The sequence below is a fragment of the Anomaloglossus baeobatrachus genome, chromosome 1, assembly GCF_048569485.1.
Source record: "Anomaloglossus baeobatrachus isolate aAnoBae1 chromosome 1, aAnoBae1.hap1, whole genome shotgun sequence".
NCBI classification, from domain to species: Eukaryota; Metazoa; Chordata; class Amphibia; order Anura; family Aromobatidae; genus Anomaloglossus; species Anomaloglossus baeobatrachus.
Window position 1 is genome coordinate 868422838 of NC_134353.1, and position 20234 is coordinate 868443071.

The 20234-nt window shown below is 42.9% G+C and overlaps 1 protein-coding gene across 1 annotated transcript in view; it reads left to right on the forward strand.

The window, feature by feature from the left end:
- Positions 1–20234, forward strand: part of ADAMTS6 (ADAM metallopeptidase with thrombospondin type 1 motif 6) — a 460987-nt gene that overhangs the window by 235208 nt on the left and 205545 nt on the right. Inside the window, exon 9 of the mRNA XM_075326191.1 lies at positions 6496–6601. Within this exon, the coding sequence (XP_075182306.1) occupies positions 6496–6601 (106 nt within the window). The remainder of the gene's footprint in view (positions 1–6495; positions 6602–20234) is intronic.

Sequence of the window (20234 nt, forward strand, 5' to 3'; positions counted from 1 at the left end):
TGGGGAGATCTGCCTGTTTGGCAGCTCACCAGCGACCATGTAACGACGCAGCAGCGATCCTGATAAGGTCAGGTCGTCGTTGTGATTGCTGCTGCGTCGCTACGTGTGACCCTAGCTTTATGCTCCTACCATTCACACTGATACCATGCGTCGGCTAACACCATTCACACTGATACCAACGCTTCTGCTTGCCCCATTCAAACTGATACCAAAGCTTCTGCTTGCACCATTCACACTGATACCAAGGCTTCTGCTTGCACTATCCACACTGATACCAAGGCTTCTGCTTGCATCATTCACACTGATACCAAGGCTTCTGCTCGCACCATTCACACTGATACCAAGGCTTCTGCTCGCACCATTCACACTGATACCAAGGCTTCTGCTTGCATCATTCACACTGATACCAAGGCTTCTGCTTGCACTATCCACACTGATACCAAGGCTTCTGCTTGCATCATTCACACTGATACCAAGGCTTCTGCTCGCACCATTCACACTGATACCAAGGCTTCTGCTCGCACCATTCACACTGATACCAAGGCTTCTGCTTGCATCATTCACACTGATTCCAAGGCTTCTGCTCACACCATTCACACTGATTCCAAGGCTTTTGCTCACACCATTCACACTGATTCCAAGGCTTTTGCTCACACCATTCACACTGATTCCAAGGCTTTTGCTCGCACCATTCACACTGATTCCAAGGCTTTTGCTCGCACCATTCACACTGATTCCAAGGCTTTTGCTCGCACCATTCACACTGATACCAAGGCTTTTGCTCGCACCATTCACACTGATTCCAAGGCTTCTGCTCGCACCATTCACACTGATTCCAAGGCTTTTGCTCGCACCATTCACACTGATTCCAAGGCTTTTGCTCGCACCATTCACACTGATTCCAAGGCTTTTGCTCGCACCATTCACACTGATACCAAGGCTTTTGCTCGCACCATTCACACTGATTCCAAGGCTTTTGCTCGCACCATTCACACTGATTCCAAAGCTTTTGCTCGCACCATTCACACTGATTCCAAGGCTTTTGCTCGCACCATTCACAGTGATTCCAAAGCTTTTGCTCGCACCATTCACACTGATTCCAAGGCTTTTGCTCGCACCATTCACACTGATTCCAAGGCTTTTGCTCGCACCATTCACACTGATTCCAAGGCTTTTGCTCGCACCATTCACACTGATACCAAAGCTTCTGCTCTCACTTGATTTGTGATGACGTACATGTAAATCTAAGGAATCCCATAGTACTTTATCTGCTGACATAATTCTGCCTATCCGAGGCAAAAAAAAAGTCACTGTTAGCGGAACATGATAATAGAAAATAATTTTATAATTTATCTTATAACTCCCAATTACCATTATAGAAACACGGCCTAGCCACAGCACTCTCCTTCAGAAGGATACAAAGTCCAAAAGTCCAAGGAACTTACTTGGAAAACTATACAGATCCAACAAAGTAGTAAACTGCGTCCAATACGGGTGATACTCCAATCAAAACTTTTTTTTTTAATTCTGCCATATACAAAACACAACATTTTGACCTATGTTAGGTCTTTGTCAAGTACTTGACAAAAACCTTATATAGAGTATATCACAAAAGTGAGTACACCCCTCCATTTTTGTAAATATTTTATATCTTTTCATGGGACAACACTGAAGATATGACACTTTGATACAATATATAGTCGTCAGTGTACAGCTTGTATAACAGTGTAAATTTGGTGCTTTCTAAATAACACACAGACAGCCATTAATGTGTAAATTGCTGGCAACAAAAGTGAGTACACCTCTAAGTGAAAATGGCCAAATTGTGCCCAACTAGCCATTTTCCCTCCCCGAGTCATGTGATTCATTAGTGTTAGAAGGTCTCAGGTGTGAATGGGGAGCAGGTGTATTACATTTAGTGTTATCTATCACACACTCTCTCATACTGGTCACTGGAAGTTCATAATAGCTCCTCATGGCAAAGAATTCTCTGAGGATCTGAAAAAAAATAATTGTTGCTCTACCTAAAGATGGCCTAGGCTAAAAGAAGATTACCAACACCCTGAAACTGAGGTCCAGCCTGGTGGCCAAGACCATACAGTGGTTTAACAAGACAGGTTCCCCTCAGAACAGACCTCTCCATGGTCAACCAAAGGAATTGAGTGCATGTGCTCAGAATCACATCCAGAGGTTGTCTTTTCAAAACAGAAGTATGAGCGCTGCCAACATTACTGCATAGGTTACAGGTGTGGGGGGATCAGCTTGTCAGTGCTCAAACCATACACCGCACACTGCATCAAATTGGTCTGCATGGCTGTCGTCCCAGAAGTGTCATGCGTCTGTGGCGGCAACCAAACCTCGTGTGTCACACATCAAATGTGTGTAATAATATATATATATATATATATATATATATATATATATATATATATATATATATATATATATATATATATATATATATATGACACCTGCACATACGTATCAACCTGTCTCCTCTTCATTCAGCTTTAAGACTCATAAAAGTCCTTGTGCAGTCTTATCATGTCGTGATGGAAATACTAGTGGTCCCGTGAAATTGCCCAGTTTGCTTCCTCTTCCCAATAATACCAGTCCTGCATACCAGACTCTCTCTTGTACATTTCCTTTAGACTCATGTAATGAAGAGTCCTTTGGTGACTTCACAGTCATATGACCAAAGATTCTTCATCAATCTTAACCTCTGAATACAAACACTGGAGTCCCTAATAGAGAATAGAGTGGGGACCCAGAGTAATTGCACCCTGAGTAATTACGCAGTATGACTCCCCCATAATGCTGGCCCGTACTGTATCTAGGTCTTATTTTTGGAGTAGGGGTTATATTTCAACCATACTCCAAAAATTCTGTAAAATCTTGCTAGGAGTTGCTACTTGAAGCTTTTATGGCAAGCACCCCCCTTTGAAAAATATCTAAACAATATTGCATCAAGGGCATCTCATTCAAACAAAAAGTATTCTGTAATGAGGAGGGTCTGAAAACAGTCCTCCATAGAAGCGTGTCTGGCTTTGCTAATACCGTGTTTCTCCGAAAATTAGACGTACCCCGAAAATAAGCCCTAGAAACTCTGATGATGCTTGATGGAGTGATAGAGGTGTATAGTTTACTTTTTCTAGCTTATTATTATTATTATTTATTTATAGAGCTCCATTGATTCCATGGTAGTGTACATGAGAAGGGGTTACATACAGAATACATATACAAGTTATAATAGACAGACTGGTACAGAGGGAAGAGGACCCTGCCCTTGCCGGCTTATGTGACGCCCTGGACCCCAGGGGTCACAGGTCACTACACAACACCATACACCCCCTTCCCTGGACAGGTCACACCAGTCAAACATTAAACCCTTGTTGCCACCCTCCAGGGTTGATGTCCACACCAGGTGGGACGGAGCCAGGCGGTTGGCCCCGCCCACTGAGGAGTTCACAGGCTGGAGGCGGGAAAAACACAGTAGTCAGTCCAGTTGTGGGCAGTAGTGAGTGAGGAGTGAAAACTGTTGGTGTCTGGGTGAGAGCACAGGCACTTCCAGCAAGGTCGGCAGATGGTGGTGGCCGTCTGCAGGAGTTGGTGAAGGTCAGCTGAACCGTAGGACCGGGGTCGGGTGGTGGCCCACCAGTACCGAAGCGGGGAGCAGATTGGAGGCAAGCACCAGGCAGGGTACTCAGACCCCGACTAGGCTTAAAGCCAACCTCTAAACAAATTCTCTGATTGCGGTCTGGACCTCAGGGGTTCATTCTCACCCAAGTCCCGATTGAAGGCAACAGCCCAACCGTTCCGGATAAGTGCCACCACCAAGGGCCAGAGATCCAAAGGACCAGCGTCTGCGCGCAAAAGGGCTCCTCCGGCACGTATATGTCGGGGAGTGGACTCCCGGTGCCCAGGCATTGGAGTCAAGACACAAAACACAGGTGCAGGGAAACGACAGCCACCATCAACCCATCCAGGGAGAACACCGCAGCTGGCTGCGGGCCCCGTCCATCCAGCCGTTTGGTTTATCAGAGACACTGTCCATCTGTGTCTGAGTGAGTACACCAGTGCCATCCGGCACCGCGCTGTGCTGCACCGCAACCCTGCACCCTGCGAACCTCATCCTACGGGAACCCAACCTCCCACCGGGCCCCGGGACCAACAGCCCCTACCCACGGAGGGGTCAAAACCTAGCTGCTCCCCGCCATCGCTCCCGGGAACCCCGTCACCAGCAGCGGTGGTGCCCACCATCACCATAACCCGTGGGTGGCGTCACGAACTCTATCCATCCCAAAACCAATCCAAAATCCCCTTTTCACTCGTGGGCGAGGAGCGCTGCTCGAGCCCCGAGTCCGGCCCGCTCGAGCCACCGAGGAGAAGGCACTAGATCCGAGCGCGATCTCCCCCGAGCAGCCCCCGCGACGGAGAAAGCTGGCCCCCGCCCCCGACACTTACATTCTATAGGATTTTGGGGAGGAGACAGTAGGTGGGGTGTTGGTCGGGCGGCAGTACCGGCATGGTGGTGAGGCAGTAGCTGTGGTGGTGGTAAAGCAGTGGTGTCATTGAAGATTATAGGCATTTCTGAACAGATGAGTTTTTTGAAGATTGCAAGTGAAGCAGATAATCTGACATGTATTTTAAAAGGATTATTCCGATTTGTTGAACTTCAGGACCGCACCGCCACCTAGCCTCCTGGCTTCTTATTTGCTGCTGGCGGTGTGCTCTTGCAGATTTAGGGCATGTGCCCACGATCAGAACCCACTGCATCCTGGACGTGGCGTGTCCTGACCTGCGGGCCGTGAGTCTCCTCTGCAGGAGAACAGGAGACCACAGCTACCAGAGTCCATGATCAGGGTTTGGAGCGCTGCGGTCTCTCACTTGAGGACACTTGCGACTCTGCAGAAAAGAATTGTCATGCTTGCGGCTTGGAAAGTCGCACAGCAGGTCAGTTTTCACTGCGGGCCGTACACGCACAGTGAGCATGGGATTTTTAGAAATCCCACCACTCTGCTTGCACTGTACAACGCAGCGTTTTGGACACAGCGAAAACACGCTGCATCCAAAATACTGCAAACACTGATCGTGGGCATGGACCCTAACAGTTCATATCTGTAGCATAGGTGATGCAAGCAACATTGGATGAGTATAGGGACGTACTTCATCGATTTGGCCAGCTTTTTGAAAAAATGCTTATAGAGCTGTATTGCAAGGATCATGTAAGCGCTGCTCATGCTTGGACACTCTTGCTGGACTGCAACTTTGGCCAGTAACTAAAGGCCCCATTACACGCAACGACGTATCTAACGATATATCGGCGGGGTCATGGATTCCGTGACGCACATCCGGCATCGTTAGCGACATCGTTGCATGTGACACCAACGAACGACCGTTAACGATGGAAGATACTCACCAAATCGTCCATCGTTGACACGTCTTTCCTTTTCAAAAAATCGTTGATTGTTGAGGACGCAGGTTGTTCGTCGTTCCCAAAGCAGCACACATCGCTGCGTGTGACACCTCGGGAACAACGAACTACAGCTTACCTGTGGCCACCGGCAATGAGGGAGGAAGGAGGTGGGCGGGATGTTATGGTCGCTCATCTCCGCCCCTTCGCTTCTATTGGGCGGCCGCTTAGTGACGCCGCTGTGACGCTGCACGAACCGCCCCCTTAGAAAGGAGGCAGTTCGCCGGCCACAGCAATGTCGCTAGGCTGGTAAGTACGTATGGCGGCTCCTAACAATTTTGTGCGCCACGGGCAGCGATTTGCCTGTGACTCACAAACGATGGGGGCGGGTACGCTCACTAGCGATATCGCTGCGTGTAAAGCCCCCTTTAGACAATGAGCATTAAACAATAAATTAAAAATCCTTCCATTTTTGTTAACATTTAATAAAACTAAAATTGCAAAGTTACTTTTTTTTTACAAGCGCTTTGCAATGGTAGCGATCATTGATGTTGTGACAACCCTTTTAATGCCTTGGTTTAAGATTGGAATATGCCGTATTTTTTTTTATTGTATTATTTTGTTTTAGTTATTTTTTTTAGTTTGTTTTCAGTATATAAAAACTTGCTTTTTTTTCTGAACACGCTAAACTTAAACAGATCTCTTTTTGAAAAATGTGGATGCTTTTTTTTTTTTTTTTTTTTTTTTCTTCCTTCTTTCTGCTGCCTCAAGAATGTTAAAGCAGAAATACTTTGTTGAATTCCCTCTCCTGGCTCAAGTTACTAGGTGGTCCCAAGTTACCAGAAGTAAAATTTATAAATCTAACCCCTAGTCTAGACATTTTCCAGCACTGACTGCAGTTCAAAAAATATTAATGTCTAGCCTGCAAAGTGAAATTCCCCCCAGTGATTTTGTAAATGGCTCGAAAGTTAACCTTTTGCCAACTGCTCCTTCTATATGTGGAGGTTATTAAAAAGAATCCAAGCATTTATAAGACTGAAACACCTTGGCCTGACCCTTTGTGTCTCCTTCTGTTTATTTAGGCTTGGCCTCAGTGGCTGGAATGTGTGAGCCGGAGCGGAGTTGCAGCATTAATGAAGACATTGGCTTGGGTTCTGCATTTACCATTGCACATGAGATTGGTCACAAGTGAGTTGGAAAAAAAAAAAAAAAGTCAAAATATGTTATTATGCAATCTGTTTTACATTGTGCCAGAGAATTACTTCCATTTCCAGCTAATTCATTGCTGTGCGTTTCACTGTCAGCGTCCTTAGAGAAGCTTTATTCAGTATCTCTGTAACAAACCCCCACACTCTTGGCAGGTTTTCTAATTTTTCACTTAAATATCCCGATTTATTTTTGCAGCTCCTTAAAGGGCACATATCATTACAATCTTTGCTACTTTAAAATATGTATCCCTTCTTGGCGGCTCAATTTAAATTATGAGCAAATCGTATTAATTACATTATTTACTGTCTATTAAACTTTAATTGAATAATGCAATAAAGAATAATATTATATTATATTATTATATTTGTTATGGTATTTATAATTATTGTATGAGATTTATTTTGTATAAGAAAACAAAAGCGTTTCAGGATGATATTTAAATATAAAAATGGATTACCGGCTATGGACACTTTTAGTGTCTTTTTTTTTTTTTTTTACTTAAAGGGAATCTGTCAGCAGGCTTTTGCTACTTCATCTAAGAGCATCATGGTGTAGACAAAGAGATTCTGAATCCAATGATGTATCACTTAGATTACTGGCTGCAGCCGTTCTGACACAATTAGGATTTTTAGATTTAGCCATGTAGCAGAGCTGAGAGAGCTGCCCCCGCCCACACCAAGCTCTCTATAGAGATTATTAATCAAAATTCCAATGGTACCATTTTATATGATCCAAAGAGGCCCATGTCTATATGAGCCAAGAGGATATATGCATAAACAATAGAGTTTCAGGATGTTTAAATATAAAAATTGATTACCGGCTATGAACACTTTTAGGGTCAATTTTTTTTTTTTACTTAAAGGGAATCTGTCAGCAGGTTTTTGCTACCTTATCTGAGAGCATCATGGTGTAGACAAAGAGATTCCGAATCTAAGGATGGATCACTTAGATTACTGGGTGTAGCCATTCTGGTACAATTAGAAGTTTTAGATTTAGCTATGTAGCAGAGCTGAGAGCTGTCCCGCCCACACCAGACTCTCTATAAAGATTATTCATTGACAGGTGTCAATCAGATGAGGGGCCATGCCTGAATGCCGTGTGCGTGACATTGTCTATCAAGCAATGGTGAGTGTCCTGCTGCTTAAACAAAAATAGAAAGTAAAGAACAGATTCGACCTTGACAAAACAGGTATCTGTGAATTTTCTGGGATACCTCTTGTAGCATGCTGGCTTCAGCTTACATATCAAAAACCTGTTGACAGATTCCTTTACAGGGAACCTATTGTGTAGTTTTTTTTTTTTTTTTATATTAAACTACCTCCAGTGTGTTTTAAATGATGCAATGTGCATCACTAACATGGTTTTAAAAAAAATTCCATGTATTTATCTTAACAAAACAACAACTTTATATGCTTAGGTGAATGCAGTACAAACCTTTGGTTTCAGTCATAGGGGTGGAGCTTTTGCAGGGTTCAGTCACTGTCACTGAAGTTCAGGCATGATTCTTTTTTTAACGTAGTCATGCCCCACCATCATTTAAAGAAAAATGTCCCTGAGCAGAGATAATCTTATATAGGTGCCACTGCTATGTACTGTGTAATGTCCGTGTCTGACCACACAGGGACATGGTCTGATCGTACCAGATCTCCTGAGCCGGGGAGGACACAAAAGAAATTATACAGACATAAAAGCTGCTGGTTTCTGCAAGGTCAAAATTTCCCTGTCTGTTTTTAAACATGTTTTACCACACAGAAACCAGTACCAGTGATCCCATACAGTACCAGTGATCCCATACTGTGCTATTTGTATACTCTATTTTGTGTCCTCCCCTGCCCAGGAGCTGTGGCTTGATCAGACGATGTCCCTGTACGGTCAGTCACGGCCATTACACAATACAATGCAGGGGCCAATTTATATACCACAGCACAGGAACATAGTCTTTTTTTTAACACATCCAATTGTTGAATTTATTATTATCATAGTATCATAGTTTTTAAGGTTGAAGGGAGACTCTAAGTCCATCTAGTTCAACCCGTAGCCTAACATGTTGATCCAGAGGAAGGCAAAAAAACCCCAATGTGGCAAACAAGTTCCAATGGGGAAAAAATTTCCTTCCTGACTCCACATCCGGCAATCAGACTAGTTCCCTGGATCAATACCCTGTCATAAAATCTAATATACATAACTGGTAATATTACATTTTTCAAGAAAGGCATCCAGGCTCTGCTTAAATGTTAGTAGTGAATCACTCATTACAACATCATGCGGCAGAGAGTTCCATAGTCTCACTGCTCGTACAGTAAAGAATCCTCGTCTGTGATTATGATTAAACCTTCTTTCCTCAAGACGTAGCGGATGCCCCCGTGTTCCAGTCGCAGGCCTAGGTGTAAAAAGATCTTTGGAAAGGTCTCTGTACTGTCCCCTCATATATTTATACATTGTGATTAGATCTCCCCTAAGCCTTCGTTTTTCCAGACTAAATAATCCCAAGTTTAATAATCTGTCTTGGTATTGCAGCCCACCCATTCCTCTAATAATCTTGGTCGCTCTTCTCTGCACCCTCTCCAGTTCAGCTATGTCCTTCTTATATATCGGTGACCAGAATTGTACACAGTATTCTAAGTGCGGTCGCACTAGTGACTTGTACAGAGGTAGAAGTATATTTTTTTCATGAACACTTATACCTCTTTTAATACATCCCATTATTTTATTAGCCCTGGCAGCAGCTGCCTGACACTGTCCACTAAAGTGAAGTTTACCATCCACCCATACACCCAAGTCTTTTTCTGTGTCTGTTTTACCCAGTGTTCTACAATTAAGTACATAATCATAAATGTTATTTCCTCTACCCAAGTGCATGACCTTACATTTATCTACATTAAACTTCAATTGCCACTTCTCAGCCCAATCCTCCAATTTACATAAATCTCCCTGTAATATAAAATTATCCTCCTCTGTATTGATTACCCTGCAGAGTTTAGTATCATCTGCAAATATTGAAATTCTACTCCGCATGCCCCCAACAAGGTCATTTATAAATATGTTGAAAAGAAGCGGGCCCAATACTGACCCCTGTGGTACCCCACTATGAACTGAGACCCAGTCCGAGTACGTACCATTAATAACCACCCTTTGTTTCCTATCACTGAGCCAGTTTTTAACCCAGTTACACATATTTTCCCCTATCCCCATTATTCTCATTTTATGTACCAACCTTTTGTGTGGCACCGTATCAAAAGCTTTTGAAAAGTCCATATACACAACATCCACTGCATTTCCCTGGTCCAAGCTTGAACTTACCTCTTCATAGAAGCTGATCAAATTAGTTTGACAGGATCGATCCCTCATAAACCCATGTTGATACTCTGTCATAAGGTTATTTTTCTTGAGATACTCCAGTATAGCATCTCTCAAGAAACCCTCAAGGATTTTACCAACCGTAGAGGTTAAACTTACCGGCCTATAATTTCCTGGCTCAGTTTTTGTCCCCTTTTTGAATATTGGCACCACATTTGCTATGCGCCAGTCCTGCGGTACCGACCCTGTTATTAAGGAATCTGAGAAGATTAAAAATAATGGTCTATCTATCACAGAACTCAATTCCTGTAGTACTCTGGGGTGTATGCCATCCGGGCCCGGAGATTTGTCAACCTTAGTGATTTCGAGGCGGCGGCGTACTTCCTGCTGGGTTAAGCAGGTAATATTCAAGGGTGAATTTATGGCATCACTGGTCATGTCATCTGCCATGGCATTTTCTTGTATAAAAACCGTAGAAAAAGTCATTCAGCAGGTTGGCTTTACCCTCATCCCCTTCCACCATTTCACCAAGACTATTTTTAAGGGGGCCAACACTATCGCTTTTCAGTTTTTTACTGTTTATGTAGTTAAAGAATATTTTAGGATTATTTTTACTTTCTCTCGCAATGAGTCTCTCTGTCTCAAACTTAGCTAACTTAATTTGCTTTTTACATATTTTATTTAATTTTCTATAATTATATAATGCCTCATCACTACCTACCCTCTTTAATTCTTTTAAGGCTTTCTGTTTTTCTTTTATTGCTTCCCTTACAGCTCTATTTAGCCATAGGGGTTTCCTCCTATTTCTAGAATGTTTGTTCCCATAGGGTATATTTTCTGCACAAGCCCTATTCAGGATGCTCATAAAAGTCTCCCATTTGCTTTGTGTACTTTTATTACTTAGTACATCATCCCAGTTTATTGCACTAAGATCATCTCTCAACTGTTTAAAATTTGCTTTCCTGAAGTTTAGTGTCCTTGTAGCCCCTCTACTATACATCTTACTAAAGAATACATGAAAACTTATTATTTTGTGATCACTATTCCCCAAGTAACCCCCAACTTGTATATTTGATATGCGGTCTGGCTTATTGGTTAGTACAAGGTCTAGTAGTGCTCCCCCTCTTGTGGGGTCCTGTACCATTTGTGAAAGGTAATTATCTTTCCAATATATACTGATATTCCAATATATACTGATTATTCCAAGATCTACTGATTAAAATCTACTTTGTTTGTGGGACAACCCCTTTAAATAGCCATCATGTAATACTATATTTCCCCATAAGCAGTTTCTAAAGTGTCTGGTCAGCTTCCACTATTTAAATCAATACCAAAAATGGCGACTCCCAATTGAAAAAGGGTGTTTGTGAAGTGCTAATATGATCAAAGGAATCCGAATATCACAAAATCAAGAAATTTAGAATTGGCACCAGCATCCAATGGTCAAGGTTCCTGTGCTGGACAAAATGTGATTTACATGTATTGATGGGAATAAAACTTGGTTAACACTAGAAGTCCCAGAAATTTCGAGCTCCCCCCTGAAGTCCCGAAAGAGGGTCAAATGACAATACAATAAACTGAAAAGAACTAACTAGAAACTAAATGGCTAAACTCAATGGAAAACAACAACCTCCTGTGGTGCGACAGTAATGGCCTTAATTACAGAACAAAAGACAGTGATTATAGGATGTTAGCTAAACTCCTTCAGGTCATTCGACCCGTCTCTGGGTTCCAAAGGTAGAAATGTTAAATGACCCCTCTCTGGGACTTCTAGTGTTAACTGGTGGCTGGTGGGGTTTTCTATTTCTGAATATCGATGAGCCTAGTTGAGACTTTTTTGTGTCTATAGCTGTAGTACCTGCACTGCTCAGCCTTTGTTTATTGTACAAGACAATTCACCAATAATAAGTCAACAGTTTGATGGTCACAGAGGCTTCCAGTGCTGAGATCCCAACCGTTCTAATTTTCCCCCCTTGAATGCTCTCCACTCAAAGCCGATAGGACTGACTGAGATGGCCGCGCACTATACCTACCTCTGCCAATCCCGTTGACTTGGGTGAAGTCACCGGTGAAGCTTACCAGACCAAAATTCTTTGAACTGTGCGGCCATTCTCATGATCAGTGGGGGGACCCATTGGTAGGACTCTTTGCGTATCCCTTGAGACGTCATATCAACAGTTTTAACTTATTTGTTATTTTACTTCTTCTTTTACGTCCTAGACCTGATCATAGACACAGCTGCCATACTATTCTGACTCAATAACACTTCATCTCTATGTAAAGAGAAACATGTCTTCTTAGAATATTACATTTATGGCATCCATCAGAAGCCGACTAATTATTATTTTTTGCCTTTTTTTTTTTTTTTTTTTTTTAAATGTAGTGTCTGGATTACAAATGCCCAAAATATTTCCTCTACCTTTCAACTGCTGAGCCGGCTCTACCTGCATATGAAAGGCAAGCTGTTAGTCACAATTTCCTTTCTTCATTTTTAATTATTAGTGACAAGCCGGGCCATTTGATAAAATAATATTCCTCTTTATAAGAATGTTGATACAGCTGCGGAGATTTGTTTTCCAGTCTCGGGTTTCTCCAGCATCACTTACCTCCATACTCCAGCATATCCGCATCTTATGGCACTGACGGGCCAACCCTAAGGGCATCACTTATAACTATTGTTGTGTGTCACAAAAGTACACAAATTAGTATAAGATAACTTTGTGGCGAAACTATATAATAAAGAAGTCAGAAAAAGTCATCTTACATTTTTTATTTATATTGCTTTTTAATATTGATTTGTACACCTCATGTTTAGGTACTTCAAGCTTGTAGTCTAAAGTATGGCCAGGTATATGTAACAATATATCATATTTCATATGTTTACAAATAACTTCCATTATGAATTGTAAAAAAAAATAAATTCAGGATTTATTGATTACATACAATTGAAAAAAAATCATATTAATATTTATAAGCCAAACAGTCCGGCTAATAAAAGTCCATTTGCATATTACATATTTCCCAGTATATAGTCAGCCGAGCCCAAAGCAGCTCATTTTGGCAACTTGTGATCTTTTGGGTAGCTAAGAGAAATCTTATTGAGTTTTATTATTTTAATTTGCTTTTTAAAACCTTTGCAGGGTATGGAATAGTCCAAAGACTTGGGTAGCCCAACAAAAACTGTCAAAAAAATTAGCCAAATGTTGGTATTTCCTGTTGTCTTTCGTCATCTATATACTATGGAGGTGATTCATTAAGACAGTCTATTGGACAACCCCATCTGATTCCACATTTTTCCCTAGGTAAAATAAAAGACCATGTAGTCATGCAAGCCCCTTGTCCAGTCACCACCAACTTCTCTCCCCCCACCTTTGGACCAAATGAGTTAATCAACAGGAAGTGATGTTTCGGCTCCCACTCACTTCCTGTTGATTGTTCATGTGGTTCAAAGGCGTGGAGAGAGAATTCGGTGGTGAATGGGGGCTCGCATTACGTCACAATGGCACGTGAGCCCGAATCGCGATTAACAACAGAGCTGGAATGGCAGCAGAACAGGAGGTGAGTGCAGGGTATTTTATTTTAACTGGAGAAAACAAGTGGCATCAGAAGAAGTTGTCCTAGTAGTGGACAGTGCTTTTAATAAAGCGTTTGAGGACTGGCGTACATTTCTGGAGTAACTTCTGATGAATTTGACAGGTGGGCTTTACCACTCTCTTTCCTGCCCATATTGACATAGATGGCTGGCACTGGCGTCTAAATGCCAAAAGTCACAATATTTTTCTGCAACTTACCAGTGGAGTAAAAATTTGGCGACTTAAGGTGTTTGACAGATTTCTGGAGTAAACACCTTAATGAATCGCTCCATAAAAGTTCAGTTTTTTTAACCTTCACATCTTGATTACTGGTGCCCTTGAAAAGCTAATGAATTTAGTCTGGTAAATATCTCAAACCTCACCCAATAATGTTGGGCGAGATAAGGAGCAGACAGTGACATCTTCACCTGCATTCTGAATTTGCAAGTCATGAATAAGCTTGGATGCACTAAAATTAATTCTGCAGAAGCCACAAGGGTGAAATTAATCAAGAACTTTGTTTAGGGAAGTTTTTTTTTATTACATTCCTCCTTTTAATTTCTATTCACTTTATACACAACTGTTCAGCCACATTTGTGTGCTACCTGCGTAACTTTATACAACTTTGCGTTAGTTTGGCTGCTTTCACACTACATTTTGTTTTAGCATTCATTCATGAACGTTTTTTTGCTGCAAAAGCGGATCCTGTTTTTGCAAAGAAAAACGCATGCAAACGCATGTGTTATTTTGCAGGATCCTGTCACTTTAAGTTTATGGGTGGGCATTGGAGTCATGTGATCGGGAGTGAGGGGAACTGAACGTGAAAGACTGGGAGCCGACATCTCACAGCTGCGGAGGCTCGTAACCAAGGTACACATCGGGTAACTTGCTTGGATACCCGATATTTACTTTGATTACGAGCATCTGCAGCTGCTAGGAGCAGGGCTGCCTGCTCCCTGCACACGTAACCAAGGTAAACATCGGGTAACTAAGCCCGCGGTTACCCGATATTTACCTTGGTTACGAGCGTCCTCCGCTCTCAGGCGGGCGAGAGAGAGTGAAGGGGAGAGAGGGAGGGGGAGAGAGAGACTGATCACGTGAGGCTGGTTTCTGGGCATGCTCAGTAGAGCAAGCAGGATCCTGTCTATCAGCATGCCAGCGTTCACATGCGCTTGCGTGCAGTATAGTCAGGATCCAGCAATTTGCAGTATTTGGACGCAGCTCAAACACGCTACAAGTAGCGTTTTTGAAAAAAGTTAAAAAACTGCAAGTCGTTGGATCCTTACTATAACGCACGCAAACGCAGGTGAACGCATGTTGGCGCGAGTCCATTGCAAATGCATTGAAATGAAAACGCATTTGCACTGGATACGTTTTTGCATTAAAAAAAGTTCATGACACATGTTAAAAAAACGTAGTGTGAAAGCAGCCTAACTTTGGTGTACTGATCATCATTGAAGAGTCTGAGTGAGTTTATGGAGACTTATTTATAGGAAATGCTCCAGGCAATATATAAATATAATTAACACTTCTCCAAAATGAAGAAAAATATATCAGCCAATCATGAGGCTACTCCAAAAGGAAGATATACCTTCTGTAGGCAGCTGTTTCAGGATTCTTGCGCATTGTCAGTATACCCATCTGTAGGCAGCTGTTTCATGATTCTTGCGCATTGTCAGTATACCCATCTGTAGGCAGCTGTTTCATGATTCTTGCGCATTGTCAGTATACCCATCTGTAGGCAGCTGTTTCAGGATTCTTGTGCATTGTCAGTATAACCATCTGTAGGCAGCTGTTTCAGTATCTTGTGCATTCTCAGTATACCCATCTATAAGCAGCTGTTTCAGGATTCTTGTGCATTGTCAGTATACCCATCTGTAGGCAGCTGTTTCAGTATCCTGTGCATTGTCAGTATACTCATCTGTAGGCAGCTGTTTCAGGATTCTTGTGCATTGTCAGTATACTCATCTGTAGGCAGCTGTTTCAGGATTCTTGTGCATTGTCCGTATACCCATCTGTAGGCAGCTGTTTCAGTATCCTGTGCATTGTCAGTATACTCATCTGTAGGCAGCTGTTTCAGGATTCTTGTGCATTGTCAGTATACTCATCTGTAGGCAGCTGTTTCAGGATTCTTGTGCATTGTCAGTATACTCATCTGTAGGCAGCTGTTTCAGGATTCTTGTGCATTGTCCGTATACCCATCTGTAGGCAGCTGTTTCAGTATCCTGTGCATTGTCAGTATACTCATCTGTAGGCAGCTGTTTCAGGATTCTTGTGCATTGTCAGTATACTCATCTGTAGGCAGCTGTTTCAGGATTCTTGTGCATTGTCAGTATACTCATCTGTAGGCAGCTGTTTCAGGATTCTTGTGCATTCTCAGTATAACCATCTGTAGGCAGCTGTTTCAGTATCCTGTGCATTGTCAGTATACCCATCTGTAGGCAGCTGTTTCAGTATCCTGTGCATTGTCAGTATACTCATCTGTAGGCAGCTGTTTCAGGATTCTTGTGCATTGTCAATATACTCATCTGTAGGCAGCTGTTTCAGTATCCTGTGCATTGTCAGTATACCCATCTGTAGGCAGCTGTTTCAGTATCCTGTGCATTGTCAGTATACTCATCTGTAGGCAGCTGTTTCAGGATTCTTGTGCATTGTCAGTATACCCATCTGTAGGCAGCTGTTTCAGTATCCTGTGCATTCAGTATACTCATCTGTAGGCAGCTGTATCAGGATTCTTGCGCATTGTCAGTATACTCATCTGTAGGCAGCTGTTTCAGGATTCTTGCGCATTGTCAGTATACCCATCTGTAGGCAGCTGTTTCAGGAGTCCTTGTGCATTCTCAGTATACCCATCTGTAGGCAGCTGTTTCAGGAGTCCTTGTGCATTGTCAGTATACTCATCTGTAGGCAGCTGTTTCAGGAGTCCTTGTGCATTCTCAGTATACCCATCTGTAGGCAGCTGTTTCAGGAGTCCTTGTGCATTCTCAGTATACCCATCTGTAGGCAGCTGTTTCAGGAGTCCTTGTGCATTGTCAGTATACCCATCTGTAGGCAGCTGTTTCAGGAGTCCTTGTGCATTGTCAGTATACCCATCTGTAGGCAGCTGTTTCAGGAGTGTTTGTGCATTGTCAGTATACTCATCTGTAGGCAGCTGTTTCAGGATTCTTGTGCATTGTCAGTATACTCATCTGTAGGCAGCTGTTTCAGGAGTCCTTGTGCATTGTCAGTATACCCATCTGTAGGCAGCTGTTTCAGGAGTCCTTGTGCATTGTCAGTACTGAGTAGGGTAAGTGTTTTGTATATTTTTTCACATTTATATTAAAACCCAACTAATAAAAGCCTCTCCTGCCATACTATCATAACTGTCCAGCAGCATATTCTTATTCTCGGGGGAAATGTTCTACATTCCAGCACTTGTAGTGTCTGCACATCACAGTGTTGGTTTGCTTTTTCCTCCCATATCACCCCCTGCAGCTTTCAGTTCATGACCTCTTGTTCAGAATTTACTTTCCTCTAGAAAATGCTTCCCTTTTGTAGTTTACCCCAGAGGTGTCAGTCACATTCTACTTGTCCAAAAATGTGTTAATTTTCAAACTTTTCAAAACAATGGTGGAACTATGCATATCCTATGTATGGATATTATCAACTGCCCCGAAAGAACAGGTAGCCACATAGCCCCAAGTACTAACTTTTTGTCTTTTGTAACCTCACGTTATTTTTTATTTATTTTTTAACAAACTTTTTGGGGGAAAAAAATGATATTCACATGCTGAGGTCTGAAGTATGCTACTTAGCTTGTTCTCTATACTGCTTCAGTACATTAGGTTGATTAATGCATAGTTGAAACATATGCCTTCAGAGTAAAGAAAATTCCTGGGGGGGAGAAGAGCAGGCTGTGACATGTGGGTCGTTTTACACTCATTTTAGAGGGTTTGTGATATTGTTCTCCTAAAGCGCCTGACACAATTGTAGCACTGTCATCGCGGCAGACTTGGAGAAAAGTGTACTGAAGGGCAGCAGACGTTCTAGTAAAAAGGTACCTTCGGAAATGAGCTTGCGGTGGTTTGTTGGGCCTGTCTGACACTGAATAGGAGTACCACACAGGAAGCTGTCAAGGAATCACTAAATGAGATCAGATGGCAAAGTAAGACAACACACAGGAATTAGAAAGTAGTTAGCTCAGAGTTGGGAGGTGTTAATGTTCGAGGGTCCACCGGGTGTCCAGTGAAAACTGGAGCAGACACTGTGGGTGTGATGTTATTCTTGGCAGCTTATGGTTATATCGGTTAAATGGAGAGCAATCTGTATACACTGTGCACGTCCATCGGACGGAGTAATGTCTAAGAGGAACAAGCACATCGTAATGGGGCTGAAATAGTCCTCAAATTAATTTACAATGCACTTAGGCCATGTTGCGTTTATTTTTTGCGGTTTTTTTTTCCAGTGGTTTTCCTTGCTTATTTTAATCAATAAAAGCAAGGAAAAAGCATCTCAGAAAAGTCTATGAGAATCGTGACTTGTGCTCACGTTGCTTCTTTTTTCCTTTTGCAGTTTTTGTGGCTGAAAAAAAAAGCAACATGTCAATTTTTTCTGCGTTTTTCCTGCTTTTTTCACAATTGACGTCAATGGAGTCAGTAAAAAATGCAGGGAAACAAATGTGTAATGCACACGTTACCTTTTTTTGGGCATTTTTTTTTACGTCACTGGGGATCCCTGCAGCCATTTCCTCATCTCACGGTCTTTACTGCAGGACTTTGCTGCAGAGAACTCTGGTGATGTCACAAGGTGAATTGAGTTCATGCTGGCGGATCTCCGTTCACCTTGTGACGTCACCGGGGTTCCCTGTACCTAGGCCACATAGTCGGTGTTCACAAACATTTTCTTATCTAAGGCTATGTGCTCACGCTGCGGATTTACTGCAGATTTGCCGAGGATTTTCTGCAGAAAATGTGTCTTGCAGAGATCCGGAATTTTCTTAAGAAAATTCCATTTTCTTGTGTGCACGTGGCCTTACGATCTTTACCGTCTTTACTTGCTGCAGGGAATTCCGGTGATGTAGGTGCCCTGGTCTGTGAGGCGATCCATACCTCAGTAACCCGGGGGTCTTCATGGTGACGACCCAAGGTTACCATGGCAGCGATTGGGTCCCTGTGATTGTATTAAAGGGACCCGATTACCAGGGAGAGGTAAGCGATTCCTCCCCTTGCCTCCTGAATGCTGTGATTGCAGCATTCAGGGAGTTAAACTGTCAGGAGTAGCGTGGGCACCGCTCCGGGCAGTGAGAGGTGAGTCCCAGCAGTAAGGCTGCGTGCCCACGATCAGGGTTCACCTTGCTTTGGATGCGCTCTGCTTTCGCTGCATCCAAAATGCTATATTGTACAGTACAAGCACAGGGGATGGATTTTTAAAGATCCCATGCCCACTGTGCTTGTTTTTTCCACAGTGTAAACTAATCTGCAGTGCGGCTTCCCAAGCTGCAGCATATCAATTTATTAAATGTCAAATGAAAAGGGAGCAGTCCTACACTACTGTGGGGTTACTATGTTTTTACTGCTGTAAAGGGAGAAAGTTTGTTCAAGTCCTCTATTGATAAATGCTGGCTCAGGGTGCACGCACCATAGAATAAGTATCCCTACGATGAAAACCAAATAGAAGGAAACAGCGGCACTGTCCACAGCTTAAGCATACAAATCCAGTTTATTAAAAATGTGTGCATAAAATCACGGGAAAGAAGACCGGTGCAGCCGCTTAGGACTATGGCCTTTTCGCGCTTGCTATGGATTGAATGGGCACTGTGGTGATGCTAGAGGGAAACTGATTGAACTCTTATTACCAGATTTTCTCATAGATTACAACTTTTCTCTTGAGTCCAAGCATGGGGATACTTTGTAGTCAGCCTATTGTCAAGGGAGCCTTCAAAAGCTCGCTCCCCCCAGGATACACGTTAGACTAATGTCTGCCGAATCCGCCAGTACCAACGTGTTTGGCCACCAAATATTTATGGGATCTTTGGATAATTGATTACCGGGGGAGTTCAGGATCCAGCATGTCCGGAGTTTGATTGCTGCTCTTTTTGCTCTCCGTGAGGTAAGACCCTGCCAGACGTGTCTAGCAGTGGCTTTCTCATAGAGATCATAGGAGCGCTCAGCAGAGCGAGCACTTCTGTGTATGGGGCACATGGCCAAGATAGCTGCTGGCCGATCCACATACTGTGGACCCTTATAAGCGCGAAACAGCAGCCGTCATCCTCGCTTCCCACATCTTCCCTCTGCCTTGTATGTTTCATGTGAAATAAAGGAACCCATTTTTATCTTCACCGAGTGAGTGCTTCTCTTCTCTCTACATATATTTGATTTTATGGCTGCTGCTTTGTTCTGGGCTGGCACCCCCAGTCTGTTGGTTCTTAGCTCTCCTCCCTAGTTTATGGCTGTTGCTGATTAAATAGCTCTTGTTGGAGTCAGTGGTGCCGGACAGTCTGCCTGTTTTGCCACTGCATCTTGTGACCGTAACTTCTGACTTCACAAGCTCCCAATGCAAGTCCATGAGAAGCAGAACGAGGCTATCATAGACTTGTATTGAGTTGAGACCTTTACACGGTCCATTAAACACTGGAGCTGCTGGTTGGTCACAAATCACAGGAGACTGACTGCGACTGGAGTGGTAGTGAGAAAAGATGAAGCCACTGGAGTGTGAGAAGAAGGTACATTTCCCATTTTACCAGCTCCAAATCTGTTTCCTGATAA